The 21296-nt window shown below is 53.6% G+C and overlaps 1 protein-coding gene across 4 annotated transcripts in view; it reads left to right on the top strand.

Moving 5' to 3' along the window:
- Positions 1-329: 329 nt before the first annotated feature.
- The window catches only part of ACTN1 (actinin alpha 1), a 97963-nt gene continuing 76996 nt past the window's right edge, over positions 330-21296 (top strand). For all 4 annotated transcript variants that reach the window (XM_052646158.1, XM_052646155.1, XM_052646157.1 and 1 more), the window contains exon 1: positions 330-721. In XM_052646158.1, the coding sequence (XP_052502118.1) occupies positions 617-721 (105 nt within the window). In that variant the 5' untranslated portion in view covers positions 330-616. The remainder of the gene's footprint in view (positions 722-21296) is intronic.

Below are 21296 nucleotides of genomic sequence, written 5' to 3'. Positions count from 1 at the left end.
GGGGCTCCCGAGCGGCGGCCGCTCGGTCCCCGAGCTCGGGGAGGCGTCCCCCGGCTTCGGTCCGGTTCAGCTTAAGCTGGTGTCACATGAGCCGGGCGGGGGAGTGGGAACCCGGGGAGTAGGCGGGGGCGTGCGCGCCGGGAGGGGCCCGCCCAGTCCACCTATATGCGCCGCGGCCCGGCTGACGGATGCCAGGAATTCCCAATGAGAGGCGAAGGGGGGAAGTTTGGGCAACTCGGCCTGGCCAATGGAGAGCCTCCGGAGGGGCAGAGCCCCTGCCCCTCGCCCCCGCCCGCCTCTGAGCCCGCAGCGCTAGTGTGTCCGCCTCGCTCAGTGTGCGTGGAGATTAGGTCTGAGCGCTGGCGCGAGGTAGGCAGTCCGCGAGCTCCAGCCGCTGCCGCCGCCGCCTCCAGCAGCCGCCTTCGCCCGCAGCGCCGCGGCGGAACCGGGCGCAGGGGAGCTAGCCCGGCCCCGCCAGCCCAGCCCAACCCAGCCCTAGCCCCAGCCCAGATCGTCCCGACTCCCTCCCCACACCCGGGCAGCAAGCCGCAGCCGCCGCCGCCCGAAGAGAAGGTGGAGGAAGAAATCAGCCCCTAGCACGCGCGCACGATCCATCATGGACCATTATGATTCCCAGCAAACCAATGACTACATGCAGCCCGAAGAGGACTGGGATCGAGACCTGCTCCTGGACCCAGCGTGGGAGAAGCAGCAGAGAAAGGTTAGCAACCTCCCCGGCCCGTCGCACCCCCTCGCCCGGGGCAGCTCGGCTCGAGGGGCTCTGGGGTTCTGGGCTGCGAACCGGTTCCAGGCGCGCACGAGCGGGGGCGGGGGATGCGCGGCCGCAGCGAGGTGGGGTGTTGGGTTACAGGCGCGGGGCGGAAGGGGGAGCGCCCCGGCCCCAGAGCCCGCGAACGCCGAGGCTGAGCGCTGGGAGGTGGGGCCGCCCGCGGGCAGGTCGCCTTGGGGCGGGCTACCCAGGTCGCCCGGCTGCAGTCGCCGCGGCCCCGCGAGGGCAAGGCGCGGGGGCGGTGCTCCAGAGGCTGGGGCTGAGCCCCGGGCTCGGTGGCAGTTAGCTCCGGATCGATTTTCCCTTTCCTTCCCCGCCCCTTGAACGCCTTTCCATATGGCGTGCGGTGGCAGCGCGCTTCCTGGGTCGCCTTGGTACCTGAAGGGGACAAGCTGCCTGGGGTCCTCCCAGCCTCAATCCGCCGGCCGAAGGGGCAGCGGGCATGGTGGGATTGGCACCCCCCTCCGGGTCTGTGTGGAGGTGGACCTGCCGGAGTGGGGTTAGGGCCGAGAGAACCCGGGGTCAAAGCGGGCTCCCCAACGGGCCCTGTGGAGGCGGGGTCAGGGCGGCAAACCGTTTTATTGCTTAACTCCGTGCTTGGTAACTGCGAACCGAGATGAGCTTGCGTCTGCGTCCTGCCTCTCCGATCCCCGCTCATTCCTGGCAGATGGCAAATTTGAGCAACTTGATCTGAGTTGAGGGGCTCGGTAGGGCAAGGCATTGTCTCTGGGGATATTTGGGGTCAGTCCTTGGGGTTTCATACTTAGCCACCGAGGCGCGTCCCAGGCCGCGTGCCGGGTGCGCGCTCTCCCACGGGCGCTGGGCTCAAAGCTGGCGAGGGTACCCGGGCACAGTGGCCGGTGGCAGGAAGAGGTCAGAAACCACTCTTGGGGGGAGGGAGCCCCAACCGTGCCTTTGCTTCCTGCCTGCGCGGTGAGCTCTTGCCCCAGGCAGCCACGTACCCTGAACACCCTTTTTCCCCCTCCCCCGCTGCCCGCTCCCATCCGGTCCCTTCTTAACCCCCACCCCCACCTCCACCCCTCCGCTGATCTGGGAATGAGGTGGTGGGGGGGACACACAGGATGGCGCGTCCCCCTGGATAGTGCGGTTAGGGCTGGGCTTGAGGGAGAACGCTTATGTCCAAAAATGGTAACATTCATTCCCTTTTTTAAACTTAAAAGGGGGGGGAGTTTAGGGAGCCGACTGAAGTTTTTTTTTTCAGCCAAAGGCATCCTGTATTAGCTCACTCAGGAATCCTAAGCCCTGAAACTGGCGCCCTTTTACTCACTTCATCAGACAAGCAGAGGTAATTTAAAACAGCGCACAAAGGGCTTCCCAAAGCAGGGCGACCTGAGCCCCAGGGTCTTGGCTTCTGCTGGGCCCAGCCCTCTGCAGCCGCACCAGAAGGTTGCCCTGCTTCTAGCCGACTTCTTTGCCTTGCGGCCGTTACTTAAACACCCCTCCCCTTCTACCTGTCGGGCCCCTCGGGGAGGGCTGGGGGAGAGGTGAGTCCCTCCCTCACCTGGTTTATCTGCTGGGTCAGTTTGACTGTTGGGGAGTTGAGAATGGAATAAACTGGAGATTCTAATAGAGGTAAAGTTTGGGGAGTTTCAAGGTGTACCTTCGTTGAGAATAGATTTTTAATTGGACAGGAGAAGTGGGATTAGTGTGTGATGGATGTTTGGGGGTCTTCTGTGGGGGGGTGGGTAGAAGAGTAGAAATTTCTGTTTGCCTAGCACCTACTGTGTGCCTGGTGGGGTGGAGTGACAGGACTGCCCAAGAACTAGGAATTAGGTCCTTTTAAGGACTGTGGGACTAAGCACTGGACCTGCCCATGGTATTCATTATTATCAAATGAATGAGTGAGTATAGGGGAGAAAAATTAGTGTCTCTCTTCCTCTCCCTACACGCACACACACATACACATACACTCACTCACTCAGAACTCTGACCTGGGTGGCAGTGGGTGTGCACCAGGGTTTTGGGCAGCCAGGTGGGAACAGGGTCACCTGGGAAGGTTGGGACAAGCCCCACAGTTCCAAGAGCTGGCATTGGCTGATGTATGCTGGGCACTGTTCTAATCGTGTATATTGTTTCACTTGTTACTCCCAGCAGCTCTGGGAGCCGGGCAACAGGAGGATGAGGAAATGAGGGGCAGAGGTGGAAGTAACCAGCCTAGCGTCCAGACAGCTGCATGGCGGGGCTCGGTTGCAGCCGTGCTCCAGCAGGCAGCTTCCCCTCACTCGTTCGTTAGTTGGTGAAGGAGGCGGGAAAGCTGGGTCTGTCACCCAGAGCCTGCAAAGATCTCGGACCAAGGGGAGCCAACACCTGCTTTGGTGGGATTGATGGAGAAGGCCCACAAGCTCTGGGCCTTGATTGAATCTGGTCTACAGCTTTTTTTTTTTTCCCCTGGGCCATTAAGTCTCTGTAACCTCAGTTTCTGCACATTTCCCCTAGTTCTCAGCAGGCTGATGGGGATCTAAATTGGCATTATAACAGGAGGATCAGACTCAAAGTAACTTGGTGCTTTTGACAGTCTCCCTCTGACCCTGGGAGGTGAGGGTTGAGCTGGACCAGAGCCAACGAGTGGGACAGAGGGCGACCGTTCCAGATGGAGGCGGGAGAGTGAGGGTGGGGTGAGGAGGGGCAGAAGGAGGTCACAGTGCTGTGAGATACAAAGGCCACTGGGCAGGAGGCTGTGGGTGAGACTTTGGGCCAGTCATTTTGCTTCTCTGAGCTTTTATTAGTTTGTTCCGCAAGTACTTTTGGAGCCCCTACTCTGGGCCCGGCTGGGATCCCAGTGCAGAGGGTGGAGCATGAACTAGACAGGCCAGGTCTCTGTCCCCGTGGCCCTTCCATTCTGTTTCCTCTGGCCTGCCCTGCCCACCCCTCAGGGCTCCTTACAAGCATCAGATTAAATAACTTCTTGGGTGACGCCAAGGCTGATGCAGATGCTGGTAGAAGTCTGTGCAGGTAGCAGGCATGACTCAAGAACCTGCCTTGGGTTGGCCACAGCTTGTCCCTTCAAAGAGTGCTTCAGTGCAGAGTTCATCATGCTGGGCTCCTTGCCTCAAGACACAAAATGCCGTTGCTTGGGGGAGTTTACTGAATTTCACAGTCTTTCTGATGTTGGAGGCTGAGAACTGAAGCCATCTTTTCTAGGGGCCCCAGCTCTGAACGCCCATCTTTTGGGAATGACCAGACTCCTCAGTTTATTCCCTCACATGACTCTCACCCACATCCTTGTATGTGTGCTCATGTGTGCCTGGAGTCAGGTTGGCTAGATTTTGAGTAAAATCCTGGTTCTACACTTGTATGCTTGCAGCCCTGGGCAAGTTACTTATCTTTTCTCAGCCTCCAATTGTTTTTTTATAAAAAGAAGCTAATACCTCCCCCCCACTAGGTCAACAGCAGAGGATATGTAAAAGGGCCTCTTCTGCTGTTCAATTTTATTCTTTCTCTTCCCTCTTAAATCCTGGAGGCTCTGGTGTACTGTGTATTCCCACAGGTGCCAGCCTGGGTTTTCGTTCTGTTTTCCACATGTAGGACCTTAATTAATATTTGTTGAGCTGATGGATGTTCAAACAGAGAGACGGCCCTGGCAGGTGAAAGAAGGTAGTTGTAAATAGGCCCAGATCCTGATTCCGTATCTACGGCAAGCCAGGTTGTCAAGCTATGTGGCAGGAAGAGAGGCTGCTTTATTTACATTTGCTTCTGGACTTCAAGGGGCTTCCTGGTGGCTCAGCGGTAAAGTGTCTGCCTGCAATGCAGGAGCCGCCGAAGACGTGGGAGATCCTCTGGAGGAGGGCATGGCAACCCACTCCAGTATTCTTGCCTGGAAAATCCCCATGGACGGAGGAGCCTGGCGGGCTGTAGTCCATGGGGTCACAAAGAGTCGGAGTGAGCATGCACGCATCCATGTCCTGGACTGCGAGACCATTATTAGAGGAGCTACCAAGCTTACCCACCAAGGTGGAGGATTGCAAAGGGGAGAGTCTGCCATAGGTGGGTTTATCTGGGGAGGATCAGGACGTCTGCCTACCCTGAAGCCAGGAGGTTAGGAGTGAGTGATGCCTGGTAGGGCTGAAGCCTGAGAGAGGAGAGAATTGGCCCTCATCTCCGTCCTCATACCCCTAGTGTTCACTCCTTCCCGATTCACTCCTCGTCAGTGTCTGTGGGGGCAGGACCCAGCCTGCCCTGTGTTCTGCAGAATCCCTAGTGCCTAGCACAGAGTCAGAGCTATTGCATGAGGTCCAGAAATGATGATGAAATAATTGGATAAACGTCAGGTATGGCTCCTAACTCCAGGCCAGGGCAGTAGGGATTGGGATGAAATGCTTTACATTCCAGATAAACCATCCCTTTCTGGGGCCGGATTCTGGCTCTGGCCTCTGCAGGTGGACATGCTCTGGGCACCCTGGTTCAAGTCTTCACCCCCACACTGGCTAGCAGTGTGATCCAGCGTGAGTCACTTACTTGCTCCTGTGCCTGATGATAGCAAGAGGGAAATGGGGATAATCACTGTTCCTGCCTGAAATAGCTGAGTAGAAGCTTACAAACCAAGTAAGGTATGTAGGGAATTTAGCATAGCACATGGGGTATAGTGAGTGCTCAGTAAATGTTTTGAGGAAACAGAGCTGCTATGGCCTTTTTATGGTGATGCTTTGCGATAAGATGTAGTATATAAATCTGCTTCCGGAGAAGGCCAGGAGTGTGTGGGAGTTGTGTTGCCCTTGACCTTTGACCCCAAATTCAGCGCTGGCTCATTGAATGTCACCCAGCCTTTCCGTTTGCTTAATCCCTTGACCTATAGAATGGTATAGAATCCCTTGCCTACCCTTTCCCTATTTCCTGGGAATCCAGGATGAAGAGATGAATGCCAAAGTGCTTAAAAACATTGTCAGCTGGTGGTAATACAGGTAAAATGACCTCAGAGTGTCTTCAGGCCCCTCTGATAATTAACCGATGAGTGCCAAAGTGCTTAAAAACATTGTCAGCTGGTGGTAATACAGGTAAAATGACCTCAGAGTGTCTTCAGGCCCCTCTGAAAATTAACTGAGCACATTCTGCAGGCCCTGCTCACACCCCCAGCAGCTTGCCCAGCCCTGCTTGGCTTCTGATTGCAGCTGCTTCCTCTTGGAAACTCGGCCCACCTGGGTGCTCTGAGTGCAGGTGCTCCGCTAGTTGGTGAAGTGGTGGACAGAACCTGGAAGAGAGATGGGAGAGATGGACGGGCTGGGAGCCTCAGGGCTGCCCTGGAGAGATAGATATGAGAGGGCCTGGGGCACAGGGCGGGCCAGACTTTCCAGTTCTGAGCAATGATGAGACCTTGAGGGGCTGCTGAGATGGGCTTGTAGGATTCAGCCTCTTCAAAAGGAGGAATCTCACTTCCTGAAGTCTGACTTCTTGCGGAGGGCTGCCAAGGCCTCCTTGCTCAGTGGGATGGGGCCTGGGAGAGGCCCTCACCCCTGGGACCGTCCCTGGGGACGGTGGGCGGTTCTGTGCGAGGAGGTCACACCAAATGGGCGTCCTGTCACCTGGGATTTGTGGTTGGGATTTGGGGCTCCTCTTTCCAGCTTCTCGAGGAAGGCCTGGGGCTGGGCGCCTGGCCAGTGGCCACAAACCATAAACTTGGCTCGAGGACTTGTCACATGAGACCTGGCGCCTCCTGCCCTGCCAGGGTAGGGCCGCCTGAGACATGGCCCGGCCACAGACCTGCTACTGTGTGCCTGCTTCTCACCTTCTAGTCCCTGCATAGTGTGAGAACAGCGGCGATGTCTCCTTGTGGAGGCAGTCGGAGCACTGACTGAACCCCCTGTTAGGTAGCAGATGCTCCATCCAGGTGGGGCTGTGACAATGACAGGTTAGATGCGAAAAGACAGAAAATCACACCAGGCCATACCAGTCACAGCCAGGGGCATGGTGCTGGCCACTGCCGGGCAGGAGAGGTGACAGGGAAGGTTCTGCTGGGAAGCCTTTCCTTTCCCTGGCAAATAATCAGGGGTGGTGGTGGTGGGATGTGTATGTTTGTGTGTCCAGGGGGTAGGGCTTTCCCCTACTGGAGGGGAAAGACTGGGAGGAGCAGGGGCGCCAGTGAGTCCACTTGCCATTGTTTTCCCTCCTTGTCCTCCTTCCCCATTCCCTTTGCCCCTCCCAGAGCTGACCTCTCACCTTGCTAAGAGGCCAGGCTGTTTGTACAGCTCATAGGTTGGCTCAGGTGTTATCGTGCAGGTGTTCTCGGACTGTCCAGCACCTGAGCTCCCCCCATGTGTGACCCACCCCCACTTTTCCTGGGACTGGGTGTGCGGCTCAGGGTTGAAGTGTCAGGGCATGTTTCTGGGACCCTGCTTTTATCTGAGTGTGGTCAAAGGGCCCATGTCGCTGCAGGAGGGGTCTGGGGAGCTGGGCTGAGTTACTTACTCACCTGGGATACTGAAAGGGTCCCAGAGCCCACCAGGAGCTGGATATGGTTTGGACAGTCCAGTCAGCAGCTCCCCAGAGGCTCACAGCTAAGAGGAGGCAGGCAGGGGGACCCTGTAACCTGGGTTCCATAGTCCTGGTCACAGTGGGTCACCCTGCTGGGACTGGGGATTTAGCCCAGGGTGTGCCATCTCCTTTGGTGATGGCACAGTATCCTAAGTCCTAATTGCCCAATCTGAGGCAAGACACCTGGGGAGTGGCCGGGGCAGGGGGTCCAGCAAGGCAAGGCTCAGCCATTCTGGGAGCCCCTAACACAGGGCCAGGATTCCTGCTGGTTCTTGGGCTGAGCATCAGGTTGGGGAACCCTCCCTCCTCAGTGGATAGAGGGTAACCTTGGGGAGAGGGCTAGTCCTTCGCTCTCCTGCTTGTCCCGCCTGGTCTTCCTTCACCCGCATCACCCCCATCCTGGCTGGAGGTTACTGGCAGGATCTTGCTGTGCAGGGCACCTTGTGAGTCTGGAGTAGTCACACTTGGCTGCAAAGATACGTAGGCGACAGTCACAACCTCACCCTGCCCCCAAAGGGGTTGGGTGGGTGTAGCAAGGCCTCCAACTCCTCTCAGAAACTGGCTGTCCCAGCTGCCTGCTAGCAGAGCTAGGAACGGGACTGGATTTTTTTTTTTTAAGTTCAAGAAATTCTTTTTCTTATGATAATCACAGTGGCTCACCCTTTCTGAGCATGTGCTAAGCATTCTGCCCGGTGCTAAGGACTCCAATGCATTAACGCATCTAATCCCGTGAGGGGGATACTCTGACCCTGTTTCACAGAGGAGAGAACCGGCTCAGAGCAGTCACATAACTTATCCAAGAACCCACAGCCGGCGAGAGGTGGAGCTGGGGTCTGAAGCCGGGCGGCATTGCCTCCTCAGATTTTGCTCTGCTGCTTATAAAGCAAATGCTTGCATTTCTAGCAACATTTAACCAAAGCCAAAACATATACAAAACAAAACCCGGTGATGAAAGCGTTCTGGAATTAGATAGCAGTGGGGGTTGCACAACCTTGTGAATATACTAAAAACCACTGAACTGTAGGCTTTAAACTGGGTGACTTTGATTGTTTAAGAATTATATCTCAACTTTAAAAACCCTCAGCTAATGCTGATTTAGGAAGAGAATGACAGTTGCCTTTCATCCCACCTCCCAGAGGTGAGCTCTCTCCATCCTCGCCCCTCTTTCTCTCACTTGTGAGTCCACCTTTTCTCTCTCGCTCACTGTTTATGAAAAGATCAGGGATCCTGGTTCATTGCGAATGAGTGGGAGAACAGAAGAGAAAAATAATCAAGAAAGATAGCTTTCATAAAAAGCCTGATGTGGCCCTTTTCTTGGAAACTGCTTAGGACTAGGTCCCAGATAAGCACAGGCAAACAGAAGCCTGGGCTGAGGGTGGAGGTGTGTCCTTCCTCATTGATCGATCAAAGGCTGAGCCAGTCCCATGGGACCTGCCTGCTTGGCCTGGGATTACTTCCCACCTTCTGCCATCCCATGGTTAACAGGGAGGGTCTAAGTGGGGCAAATTTCCCTAAGTCCTGAGGCATGAAGAGGGGAGGGCAGGGCCAGGGTCCTCCCCCAGGAGATAGCTGCCCATCCTCAGAGGTTGCCTAGCAATAGTGGAAACAGGTGACTTAGCCCACTACAGAGGTGGGAGGAGAATAAAAGGCAGCTGGGATGGAAATCGGGAGTAGATGCAGAGGATGCTGTTACCCTGGAAACCGCCTGCTTGGTCCTTGGCTGCAGTGGGCTACTTCTGGGCTGGGATCCATTCTTCATTGAGAGATTGCGGGGTCCTCTCCAGGCCTGTCACCCACAGGGTTGGGGCGGGGGAAGGGATGTAGAAAAACCCCTTGCACGTGGCCTCTGTGGGGGATATGTTCTCTGCAGCCTCGTTTAACATTCGCAACAACTTTGTAAGGCATGTCGGATGATCACACTTGATAGATGAAGATGCTGAGCTTAGAAATATAGAATAACAGGCTCACACCCAAAGGCTCACAGTGAGAAGGGGCTGGTACCCTTGGTCCTTAAAACAAACCTTTCATTTTGGCTTAAAGCATTTCATGTGCCCAGGATCTGGGAGGGAATGTAAACACTATCCACCTTCAGGGAAGGGAAGAGAAGAAGATGAGAGAAGCGAAGGCTAGAAAGAAGAGTTGTCTGTTTTATATCCAACGATCAACCAATAATATTTATTAAGATGTCTTGGTTCTCCAAATAAGTAAAAAAAGACTGTAGTTTACACTGATTGAAGTTTGCGTGGTTTAGATTATCTCAATCTTGAAAAAAAGCCCTTTGAGAAAGATACTGTTAACTTCCCTTGTTACTATAGATGGGGAGATTGAGGCTCAGAGGGTTTAAGTAGGTTTCCAAAGATTGACCAGCTAATAAACGAGTTTATGAATGAACCCAGGCAGACTGACCTTGAAATGCCACCCTTCACTGGAAGGACAGATGCACCCATTGCTATCTTGGAGTTTATGTTTTAATTGAGACAAGGCTTACATATATAAGATAATAAAGAATGGCTTAAGATGGAATATAGTGATTCCCTGGTGGCTCAGACAATAAAGAGTCTGCCTGCAATGCGGGAAACCCAGGTTCGATCTCTGGGTTGGGAATATCCCCTGGAGAAGGAAAGGGCGACCCACTCCAGTATTCTTGCCTGGAAAATCCCATGGATGGAGAAGCCTGGTGGGCTGCAGTCCATAGGGTTGAAAAGAGTGGGACATGACTGAGTGACTTCACTTTAAGATGAAATATAACCCAGTACTCATTAGATGGGTCATGATTTTTAACATTTATGCTTTCACATGTGTCCTCTCCTTTCACTGTGATAAAAAGACTTGTGAGGTCTTATTCCCATTTTATAGACGGAGAAAGTGAGGCTCAGAAAGGGAGAGTGGTTTTACCAGGGTCTCTTGAAGTCCGAATGGGGTAGAGTTGGTTTTGAATCCAGGTCTCTGACTAGAGGGTCTGTGACACTAAAGGGGTGGGTGCAGGCCTTTCTGAAGTTCTTTTTCTGGGTTGAAAAGGCAGCGGAGGATTCTAGGTGTATTTCTCCCCACTTTTCAGTAGAAGGAGTAACTGTGGGGAATAGACTCCAGAGTCTGGTGGCCTCTCCTGGAGCTGACCCTAGCTGTGAGGGGCTGGCTTCCCTGCTATGAGGGTCATCCATGCCCCCTCCTTCTCTCCTCCTTGGGACCCTTCAGCTTCAGCGGCTCCTGCTGGCCCCTCTGTTTGGTCTCCAGGGACACCTAGCTCCCTTTGAACCAGGTAGCTGATGCTCAGTGTTTGTTTTGACTTTAGAAGCCTATGCCTGTAAATACAAAGCTGCAGGTTCTGATTTGAGCCTTGAGGCTGTTAAGAAAGGGGGTGAGGGTGAGTCTGAGCGCTTAGGTTGGGGTGAACCGTTTTGGTTTTCAGTGCTGCAGGCCCGGCCAGCGGACAGCATTTGGGGGGGTGGGGAGACTGTGCCCTTCCTGTCCCATCCCATCACCTTGCAGCTGAGGGTCTAAATCAAAGGCCATGATGAGGGCCTAAATCAAAGCCATGATGGTGGAAAAGTGATGGGGGTGGGGAGGGAAAGGAACCTGGTCTCTACCCTGTTTTTCCTGTTCTGTGGTGGTTGGTACTTGGGGGCTGCGGAGTGTGGTTGCAGGCCTGTGATTTGAGGCCAGGGCTTACAGGGGAGCATTTTTATGGGCCTGAAGATTTATTTTTTAAAAGTCATCTGCAAAGCTGATTATAACCAAGGGGAATAGAACAGAGTGGTGCCGGGCTCCGTTTTCAAATCGTCTGTAGGTGAAGTGACCAGAGGGGAGGGTGCGGCAATGTGGGTGGCCCCCTTCAGGCAGGTCTCCTAATGGAACTTGGCTTTCCATCTTGGAAGAGAGGCCGCAAGTCCTGCCTGTGGGTGGGAGGGGACTTGTTACTGTCAGGCTCTGTCTTTCTCCTTATGTCCCATGTGGATATGTGCACATGTCACAGCCTGTGGTTTGAGGATGGAGAGAGAAGTGGGACTTTTAATTCTTCTAAGTCCCCAAACCAGAAAATGGGATCCCTGCCTCCCTGGTGTGAGGCTGTAATGGGGGCAGGGCCAGTAGCTTTGAGGTCCCAGGTCTGTTTTGACCTCCAGGTCTGTGAGCAAGGATGTGTGTGTTGGTGTGAATGGAGGTGTGTGTGTGTGTGTGTCTGTGTATGTTTGTGTATGTGGGGGTGTGTGTATCTGTGTATGTGTGTATATGTGTGAGTGGGTATGTGTATTTGTATGTCTGTGTATGTGTATATATGTGTGTGTAAAACAAGTGTATGTGAGTGCGTGTATATATGTATATTTGTGTATACACGTGTATGTGTTTGTATGTATATGTGTGTGTGTGTGTGTGTGTGTGTGTGTGTGTACATGTGTGTGGTGTGTGTCTGGCTCTGAGGAACCCCTCTGTTGTTTTTGGCCACTGCCTTGACTTCTGCAGGGGAGTGGCTCCCTTTCAAACACCGCAGACATCCTCCAGATAATGTCTAATGGCACTTTCCAGTAGAGTTCCCGATATTCAGAAAGGCCTTTCTTTCCAGGAACCCAGAGTGCTTTTCCAGACTTGGCCCTGGGAGCTGGGAGCTGGAGGAGGCGGAGCAGGGGAAGCGGGGGTGGGGGTGGAGGCCCAGACCCCTGGTTTCCTGCCCTTCATCCTGGATGCTGTGCTAGCTGGGGCTCTTTGGAGGTATCTTTCATGCATGAAGTCCTGAGGACTCACTTTAGAAATCTGGATAATTTTCCAAACTCTACCCACCTATCTTTTCTTTTTTTTGGTAAGTTAAACTTAGAGATTCATTGTATATAATCAGCTTTCAGCTTTTTCAAAATTAAAGAATTCCACATTGGGATTTTAATTCCTTGGGCCTGTCTGGATAACTGGCCCCCCACCCCCGCCACCGCCTTTCCCTCTTAATGGTCTGCCTGGTGCAGGCAGCAAGACCATATTGGGGCCCAGGGGTGTCCAATTAGGGCACCTGCTCCCAGTCCCTTTCCATGGAAGCTGCTGGCTCAGGACAAGACCAGCTTAGGTCCACCTTATGGCTCAGGGAGTGTGTTTGGAGTTTCGGAGCTAAGCACCCACCCCCTCCCCTGAGCAGGAGCCAAGCCCGGGCTATGCTGTGGACCAGGCACGTCTCTTGAGTGTTTCACAGATATTAATTCATTTAATCCTCAGAACACCCGTGTGAAATGATTTGGCTGGGAGAGTAAGGAAATTTAGACCTGCAAAGGCTCAGGCAGTTACAGCTGTTATTTCTATATTTTCTGCTCTGAAGCTAGTTTGCAAAGATGAACATTGCAGATTGGAGACCTTGGCGTTCTTCTCCCCAGTCCCGTTCCTGTCCCCCACTGGAACTGATCACTATCCAGTTTGGTGGTTTTCATTCCTAAGAATCCATTTATACAGTTCCTACCTTCTGGTTGTGTGCATGACGGATGGTGTCACACCTAGCGTATCACCGTGCACACTACTCTTTCTGTGCTTCCCTGTCCCACACCCCACTTGGCAGGAGCTCTGACCCCCATTCCATGGATGAGATGGCTGAGGCCTGGAGGGGCCGGAGGACTTGGGGGATGTTTACAGGTGGCAGGTGGGGCCAGAAGCCGGGCTTCCTGCCTCTGCGGGTGGCTCTTTGTGTTCACCTGCTGTTCCCGCCACATCGGAGTTCAAAGACTCACTGGTATTTGGTGAGGGAGGGCAGGGGCAGAGAGTCTGTTTTTCATTTTCTTCCCTCCCACGTGTGTTTTTGACACCTGGTTCTCATCCCCTGGGGCATGTGCTCCTTTGCCTGCTGCCCTCTTCTAGTGAGGTTCTTAGGGACTCACATTACTTTGCCATTTTTTTCTCTTCCCGGGAGGGAGCCCTTCTGCTTTTATTGTTCCTTGATGAAGTAAATATGCAATGACAGAAAAGCTACTGTGAATTAAGGCATGCTTCTAAATGAATTTGTATTGTATGTCTCACAGTGGCTTCTTGCAACAGTTGGAAGTTAGCTGTTCTTTGCACATAGTTTTGGAAGAGGCGGGAGGTGGGAAGCCGTGGCTGGCTGAGTCCATCTTGGCTGGGTCCCAGGGGCAGCCAGTGGGATTCCAGTTATGTCTGTCTGTGCACGCTTGGTTTCCTGGCTCTGGCCCTTTCTCCCTTCTGCCCTGGCTCTGGGCCACTCAGCCCCTTGCCTTGCTCACTTAGCGCCTGGGTAGAAGATGGGTTGGAGAGAGCTGGAGAGGACAGACATGTTGGCAGCCTCTTGCAGCCTTCACCGTACTTGCTTAGGGCGCTGTTGTGAGACTCTTAGCTCTGAGGACATTTGGAAGGTTCTCAGGGGATGTCACTCATCTATGACTGACTGGGGACTCCTTGGATGAGTGAAGGTGAGTCTGTAGGGTCTCCTGGGGCTTCCTAGTAAGGGGTCCATTGCCTGGGGCTCCTGAAGCCTGCGGCATTGGCATCTGGGCACTCAGGCCACCTCATCCCAGAGCCTTGAAGCCTAGAAGGATAGGAGTGGTTTAACAGTGGTTCTCACTTGGATGTGCATCAGTCACCTGGAGGACTTGTTACAACACTGGTGGCGGAGGCTTATCCTCAGTGTTGGTCATTCACTGGGTCTGGGGTGGGGCCTGAGAAATTGCATTTTTAGCAAGTGAGATGACACCTTATAGTGACTTGCAGAGGGGGGTAGATGTAGGCAGGGGCGAGGAACTGGGGCTACTTTTGCAGTCTGCTATGGAGATCTTGAACCAGACTGTGACTTTGCTGGTAATTTCTGCCTAGTACATTGTGTCTCTCCCCCAGAATAAAGACCATGTTCTTTCTCTCTTTGGGAGGTCCAAGCTTGGGGAGGGAGGTGTGCTCTTGCACCCCAAGAAAAGGTGACTCCTCAGGGGGCTCCAGTGGGCATGTGGTAGTCGGTGGTCACCAAATGTTGGATGGACAGTGACAGTGGATGCCTTTCGAGGGGGTGTGGGAGCCACAGTCCAGCAGGAGATGTCTGCTGATGAGAAGGTACTGGGGGTGATGACCCTTCAAGTCATCAAGGGTCACTCCAGTGATGGGGCTGAATCTGGGGCACAGAGCAGGGCCTGGGGAGGCTCCTGGGATTCAGAAGGGTGCCCTGGGGTCAGGAGGAGGCTGGAGGCTGGGGAAGCTGGCCTGTAGCTCGGGATGGGCTCTGAGCCTGCCACGCCGCCTGGCACCCTTCCCTGCGTGTCCTGTTGCGGGCTGGTGGGAGCCAGCGCTGGCCTCCAGCTCCCTATTAGGTAGTCCAGCTGCGTTTCTTCCTCTCTTGGCCAGCGGCCCACTTCACATTCCTCTCCCGAGGTGCTGGCCCAGCTGACACGTCTCTCCGCTCCCTGCCCTGTTGCATTTGGCTGAGGCCTCTACTTCAGAAATTCTTAGGGAGTTTCTGGTCCTCTTGTGAGGGTTTGGGACCTCAAAGGAAGTAAGCTTGGCCCTCGGTTTTCCTTCTCTTTCCAGTCCCAGGGCCGAGGGTTCTCTCAAGTATTGGACTTGGGTGGCCTGCTCTGCTGTCTTTAGGCTCAGCCTCCTAGGAGTGTGGAACCAGACAGAACCTGGGGCTCTGCATCTCATTAGGATGTGGGGTCCAGTAGGACCTTGGTCTGCCTGCCTTCTCCTCCCTTTCAGCTGGGACCTTGGAGGGGTGTCATTTAGGAGAAGAATCGGTATGGAGACACTGCTCCTTTTTTTGCATTGTTAGGCCAGAGGGCTGCTTCGGTAAACCCTGTCCTCTTTCCTCGGAGCAGAGAGAACAGTTGGTTGTGCGTTAGGTTCCGGGGCGTGGGAGACCCGAGGTCTCCTCTTAGAGCTTCCTGTGGCCACTGTGTGACGCTGGACAAGTCACAGTGGATTGTTACCTATAAAATGAGTTGTGTTAGTCACTCAGTTGTGTCTGACTCTTTGCAGCCCCATGAATTGTAGTCTGCGAGGCTCCTCCGTCCATGGAATTTTCCAGGCAAAATAGGAGTGGGTTGCCATTTCCTTCTCCAGGGGATCTTCCCAACCCAGGGATCACAGAATGAGGGGACTGGGTTCTAAGGTGACAGTGGGGCTCTGTTGCAAATGTCCTGCTTGGATTATGGCATTTAGAGTCTGGGGCAATGCCAGCATGCTGTGTTCTTGTCCTCTTTGTGGGGACGGGTTACTCTGCAGTCTAACACTTCTTGAGGTGACCTTGAGGTCGATCCCTGGGCTTGCAGTCTGGCCCTGAAATAACCTGCTAAAACACTGTCTCATATCTGTAGGAGTCTTCTGTGTCCTCACCCTTCAGGAATTTGTTCCCACCCTCTAGGGAGGGTATGGGTGGGGCCAGGTGAATGAACTTCCCTTAGGGACCTGCAGTGCTCTCTGTCTTGGGCCCTGCATGGACTGTCTTGCTCTGGAAATGTCTGCTTGGGGTGTGGATGAGTGGGAAGCCCAGGTGCCTGGGGAGGGGAGAGTGGAGAGCCTTGTTTGGGGTGGTGATGGGTTCCTCAGCTTTGCCTCAGGATGCTCCAGGTGTGGTCGGGGGGTGGGAATGCTAGGGGTGGCTCTGGAGGGGTGGGAGGGCATCTCTGCCCTCTGCAAGGTGGACCACTCATAATCAGCCCTTTGTATAGGCTTGGCTGACCCACGGCCTGGTGGGAGGGAGGTAGCCTGCCCGTGGGTTCTGTGGGTAGAAGAAACTCCTGCCGGAGCCAGGGAACAAGGGTTTCAGCCTGGAGTCTGCCCAAGGCACTGGTGTCAATGGGCAGCCTTGTTTTTCACTTTGTTTACTCCCAGAACCCAGCTCTATCCTTTCCCTTGGAGCAGTCTGAAGAAACCAAATCACAGAAGGCCCGACCAGAAGGGAACCCGTACTGTCACCTGACCTTCTGCACATCAGATAAAGAGACTGAGGTCCATGGTGGTGATCTGTCTTGTCCAAGGACACACTGCTTTGAGTTCATTCCTTGTGGGGCTGGTTTAAGTAAAGAATTTATTCAGGGGACATATAAGTCAACTCCTGAAGTCATCCTTGCCGGTGGGCTCCAGAACACCTGCTGACAGATAGACGGGGTGAGCCTCTGTGCTCTGCAGGCAGGTGGGGCTGCTGGGGACCTGTGTGGGTGGTCATGTTCAGGTGAATTTCACACATGCTGACAGCTGTGCTCTACTGGGTGGAGGTGGTGATGCACAGACAGGTGGGCCCTTTGCATGGCTGCCCTTAGCTCAGATGTTCCTGGCACTGGCTTCTGATTTTGCAGTTGAGGAGGGAGCCAGAAATGAGTCAGAGGGACCAGTGCTGGTGATGCTAGTGGTCCTGATATTAGTGCTTAGCGCTAAATCGTCATAACCACCCCGTAAAATCTAGGTGCTAATACATTTTCATCTCCACTTTACAGAAGCACTTGAGCATTATTGAGATTAAATAATTTGCCCAAGCCATAGACAGAGAGGGGCTTGGCGGCCTACAGTTCATGGGGTCGCAAAGAAGCAGACATGACTGAGCACGCAGCAGGCACACCCAAGTTCTTGAGTGGCATTCTGGCCTATGAAGCCAGAGTTGCCCAGCCACAGCCTGCACTCCTAACCACCACTTTGACCGTCTCCTCTCCTCTCTGCCGGGGCATGCTGCTTGATGGCAAGTCTGCCTGATTGGAGAAGGAAAACCCCTCGCTAGAGATGGAGCTGGGTCTCCACCCTTCCTAGGCCCCAAATACCTCTCTCTTGACACACACATTCCTGCGCATTCCTGAGGAGCCAGGAAGTGACTGTCTCTCTGGTCCCTGCAGGTCCCAGTGCTGAGGCGGCAGTGGAGGTGGGGCGGCTCAGCCCAGATGGAGGCTTTTTATGAACCCCTCCACGCTTCTCTTTGCCCCCCTCTTTCCTTCTCCTTGTCTGTTGTCTCTCCCTCCTGCCCCGCAGTGGCACCCCAGGCACTGGCCACGCCTGAGGATGGTCTTGGGAGGTAGGCTTCGCCAGAGGGATGGCTTTCTTTGCCTTTCTCGGGGTGCAAGGTTGCCTTTGCAGGCTGCCCTGGCACAGGGCTGTGTCAGGGTTGGGCTGCTCCTGTGTCTGTAGGGGGCTCCAGGCTCCCACCCTCTGGAACAGCCACGGTCGTGTTTCCCTGTTTGTTGCAGCTACTGTGTTGGCTGTTACACATCCTGAATCTTATTTCATCCTAACAACAAGGTAGGAGGTATCAGCCCTGTTTACAGGCCAGGGAATCAAAACCCTGCAAAGTCAGAGACTGCGCTGAGACTAGTTTACGGCAGATGGGGGTTAATGCCCAGGTCTGTGGACCCAAGTGCCCATGTCCACTGAAACCCAGCATGAGCAGAGAGTGGCAGCCGAACAGAACCCTTGTCAGACAACAATAACAATAAAACGCTTCCCAGCCAGGCTAGAGTATCCTGGGTCCAGGTGGGCTGTGTGTCTCCCTCATGAAGGCGCCTTGCTGGTGTCTTCTGAGAAAAGAGGCCAGATGGAAAGCGTTTACAGGCTCATGGGCACCTCTTACTCATGAGGCTGTGGCCGAGGCATTGCTCAGAAAAACTCAGGCAGGAGAACACGTGATACACAGGCAGCCAGAAGCCAGTCGGAGCCTGTCCCTCGCATCTGGCCTGGTTCTGTGATTCCTTCTTTTCAGAGAGTTTCAGTGCCCATTGTCATTGGAACTTGTTAATAGGGGCTGTGGGAGCCTGGTGAATAATAATAATAATGATGTGATAATACTGTGAGAGCTATATGCATTAACTCTTCTAATGCTGTGCCTCACACTGTCCTTAGCTTTTTACTTGTAAGCACTGGAACAAGGACTTCCCATGTACTAACCCATATATTCCTCACAACAACTTTGTGAGGTGGGCACTAATACCCCCATTTTATAGATGGGAAAACTGAGGCCCAGCGAGGTTTAGTTGTTCATCCGAGGTCCTACAGCTAGCAAGGGGCAGAGCTGGGACTTGAATCCAAGGATTTCCAGTCAGTAAGACCATACATGATTCCCTTGAGGTCAGGGACCTCCCCATGGCTTTTATTTCTGTCCCTTGGCCTAGCACCTGACACCAAGTGGACTCAAGGAAGAGTCGTAATGATAGAATGAGGGTGTTGGCACCTTGCCCTTTGAGGGGAGGTTGCCTTTAAGTTGCAGGGATCCCGGCATGGCTGGCATGACTTTCTGTTGAGGAGTGAGACCCTGAGGCCTACCCTTGGTCTCCTGAAGCCACTTTCTTAATGAGGGGAGCCCCTTGTATGGGGAAGACTTCAAATGCAGATGGAATTGGCAGGGCTGGGAAGGTAAGCCCAGGAGACACAGGGCCCAGAAAGCCCCTCATTAGGTACTTGTTCTTGTGGAGAAGTCTCCCCTGTCTTCATGTTAAAAGTGCCATTAGGCTTTTAACTGCCAGGGAGGGATAGCAAATAATTTAGAATTTAATAAAGTTATCAATTCATAGGGGCAGGGGTTGTTTCTTATTTCTCTCTTTATCCATGTTTCCTGGCATGTGATGGGCACTGAAGGAATGTTAGTTGCATGAATGAATGAATTAAAATAGAATCTTCATATGGAAAATTCAAGTACAAGAATAGGGAAGAGTATAATGAGTCCCCGTGTACCCATTACCCAGCTTCAGCAATTAGCAGTGGAACCTGCTGGTCATATGTAGCCACCTGGGACACGTTACAGTGAGATTTGCACGCTAGGATGAACTGCTAAGAACTTCTCGAGAGGAAAAGGACACATGGAGATGAGATGCTACTGTAGGACTAATAAGGACTCGCTCTCATGTCACTGCTGTGCCAGGCATGCTGCAGGTGCTTATTTGAAGGTTTGACCTGACTGCACTGGGCCATGTGGCATTGGGCTCCAGCCCCAGAGTGCGAAGAAAGTTCCTGAGGATGAGTTCAGCAGGTCCATGAGATGTTCAGACACATACACTGCGGCTAAAGGCAGCGCAGCCAGCAATAGTTCATCCACTCAATTCGTATTTATTATGAGGTCTGTCTTTTTTTAAACGGCATGCAAATGCTTTTAAAGTACAGGATAGTAAAACAGATACCCAGGTGCTTGCCACCTGGATTTAAGAGATGTTAAGCACTTGCTCTTTTCCGATCACGGCCAGATGATGCAGAATGTGTGTCTCTGAAGAGGCCAGTTGAGTGAGAGACCTAGCATTTCCCTGTCATGTTCAAGGATGTCACAGCCTCTACAGCGAAGGGCGCGCAAGGAAGGCCCCAGGCTGCCTTTGAGGAAACCAGTAAGACCTCCCGCAGGAGGTGATGCTGTGAGCTAAAATTTAAATCTAGAATATATAAGAGTGAGTCAGGCGAGGGGGGTGGTGGCCGAGAGTGGGGGAGGTGGACCAGGCAGAGTGTGACCAAAAACATGAGACAGTGAGTGTCAAGTTCTGGGAAGGGAAGGGCGGGGAATGAGTGTGAGGTGGGGCGGGGCGCAGCTAGAGGCGAAGAGGCCTGGGGGTGGGTGACGGTGAGCCCAGAAGGTCTGTGGGGGCAGTAGCGGGCTCCGGGCCTGTCTGAACTGGACAATGTATGCTGCGAGGGTTAGAGACCAATGTACTCTCCAGCGGAGGTTTGGGAACAGGGCAGGGGAGCTGGGGGAACCGCGTCAGAGGAGTATTTGAAGGAAGCTGGCTGTTTAGAGCAGTCACCAGGCTGGAAGAGGCTGTGCTGGACTTGGTGTGTTGAGTGGGCCCCAGGGCTTGGAGGAGCAGGACTTGGGAGAAGTTGAGTGGAAATGGAGCCAAGCTCAGAATTTGTAGTTGTCATACTTTCCAAAGAAGGAATGAACTGTTAGGTTGGGAGTTACCTGGTCTTAAATGTGTTTGGGTCTACTGAAATGGAAATGGGGGGAATTCCCTGGTGGTCCAGCGATTAGAACTTCGTGCTTTCGCTGTTGAGGGCCGGGGTTCAGTCCCTGGTTGGGGAACAAATCCCACAAGCCATGTGGCATGGCCAAAAAGCAATACAAAACAAAAACCTTCTCGTTGAGGTATTCAGCTAACCCTAAAAGAAATGAGATGGGAAGGACATGGAGGAAGGAGGGCACTGGCCCTTCAAGGTCTTTTCTTCCTCTGTGTTCTAAGAATATAAGCAGGGAGAGAGTTGGTTAAGTGACCCGTGGGCACAGACGAGTGGTGCTCCAAGGAAGGCGGCTATGGAGGAGGTGCTGGCCTGTTGCCATGGGAACCATCTCTGCTGTGGGTTTCCAGTTCCAAGGATGCCCTGGAAGGAATGAGCTCACTCCACCTGCAAGGTGATGAGTCAGCCTGCTCCGAAGTCCTGCTTGCCATCCAGGGCTGAGCAGGACCCTGCTTCTGCCCCTCATGGACCACTGATACTTCTCTGCCTGAAGTGGGCTGTTGTCATTAGATGGAGGCAGAAGAGGCAGCCACATGCCATTCTGGTAGCCCTCGGGATCCTGACTTCAGCAGAGGCAAGGAGAAAGCCTCTGTTCCACTTGGCCAAACCATGGTACTCAGCAGGGCTGAACTGTCATATCTGCAGGCCGCTCACCTCACATTGACAGGGCACCAGCTACACCTGGGACCTTGTAGTCCTGGCATGTAGGCTAGACAGATGCTGTGTGCTTGAGGGCTTTGGGGAAGTTCAGGCTGTTTGTGGATGTCTGTTGGTCAGGTGTAGGGGTGGTTTCCGAGGGTGGATGAGGAAACCTGGATTTGATTGCACACTGGAAGGATTAGGGGTCACTAGTTTGCCAATTGAGTCTTAGATACATTTTTGGAGGTCTGGGCTTGTGACTCAGGGCCCTTGCCTCCCTACCGCCCATGTGTGCAATTCATTGTTCTTATGGGGGAATGTGCAGAACTTGTCCACTGACTGCCAGGTGAGGACTAGCATCAGAGCACGAGGCATCTTCCTCAAGACCCTACTAAATGCAGACCATCGTCTACTGGGTTCCAGTCCCTCAGAATCCAGATGGGGGCTGGAGCCTGTTCCTCCCTCCTTGGGGCAGCCTGGGGATAACACTGAAAAGGCCAGGGGAGCT

The sequence above is a fragment of the Budorcas taxicolor genome, chromosome 10 (assembly GCF_023091745.1).
Source record: "Budorcas taxicolor isolate Tak-1 chromosome 10, Takin1.1, whole genome shotgun sequence".
Lineage (NCBI taxonomy): Eukaryota > Metazoa > Chordata > Mammalia > Artiodactyla > Bovidae > Budorcas > Budorcas taxicolor.
This window is presented reverse-complemented; position numbering and strand designations above follow the sequence as displayed.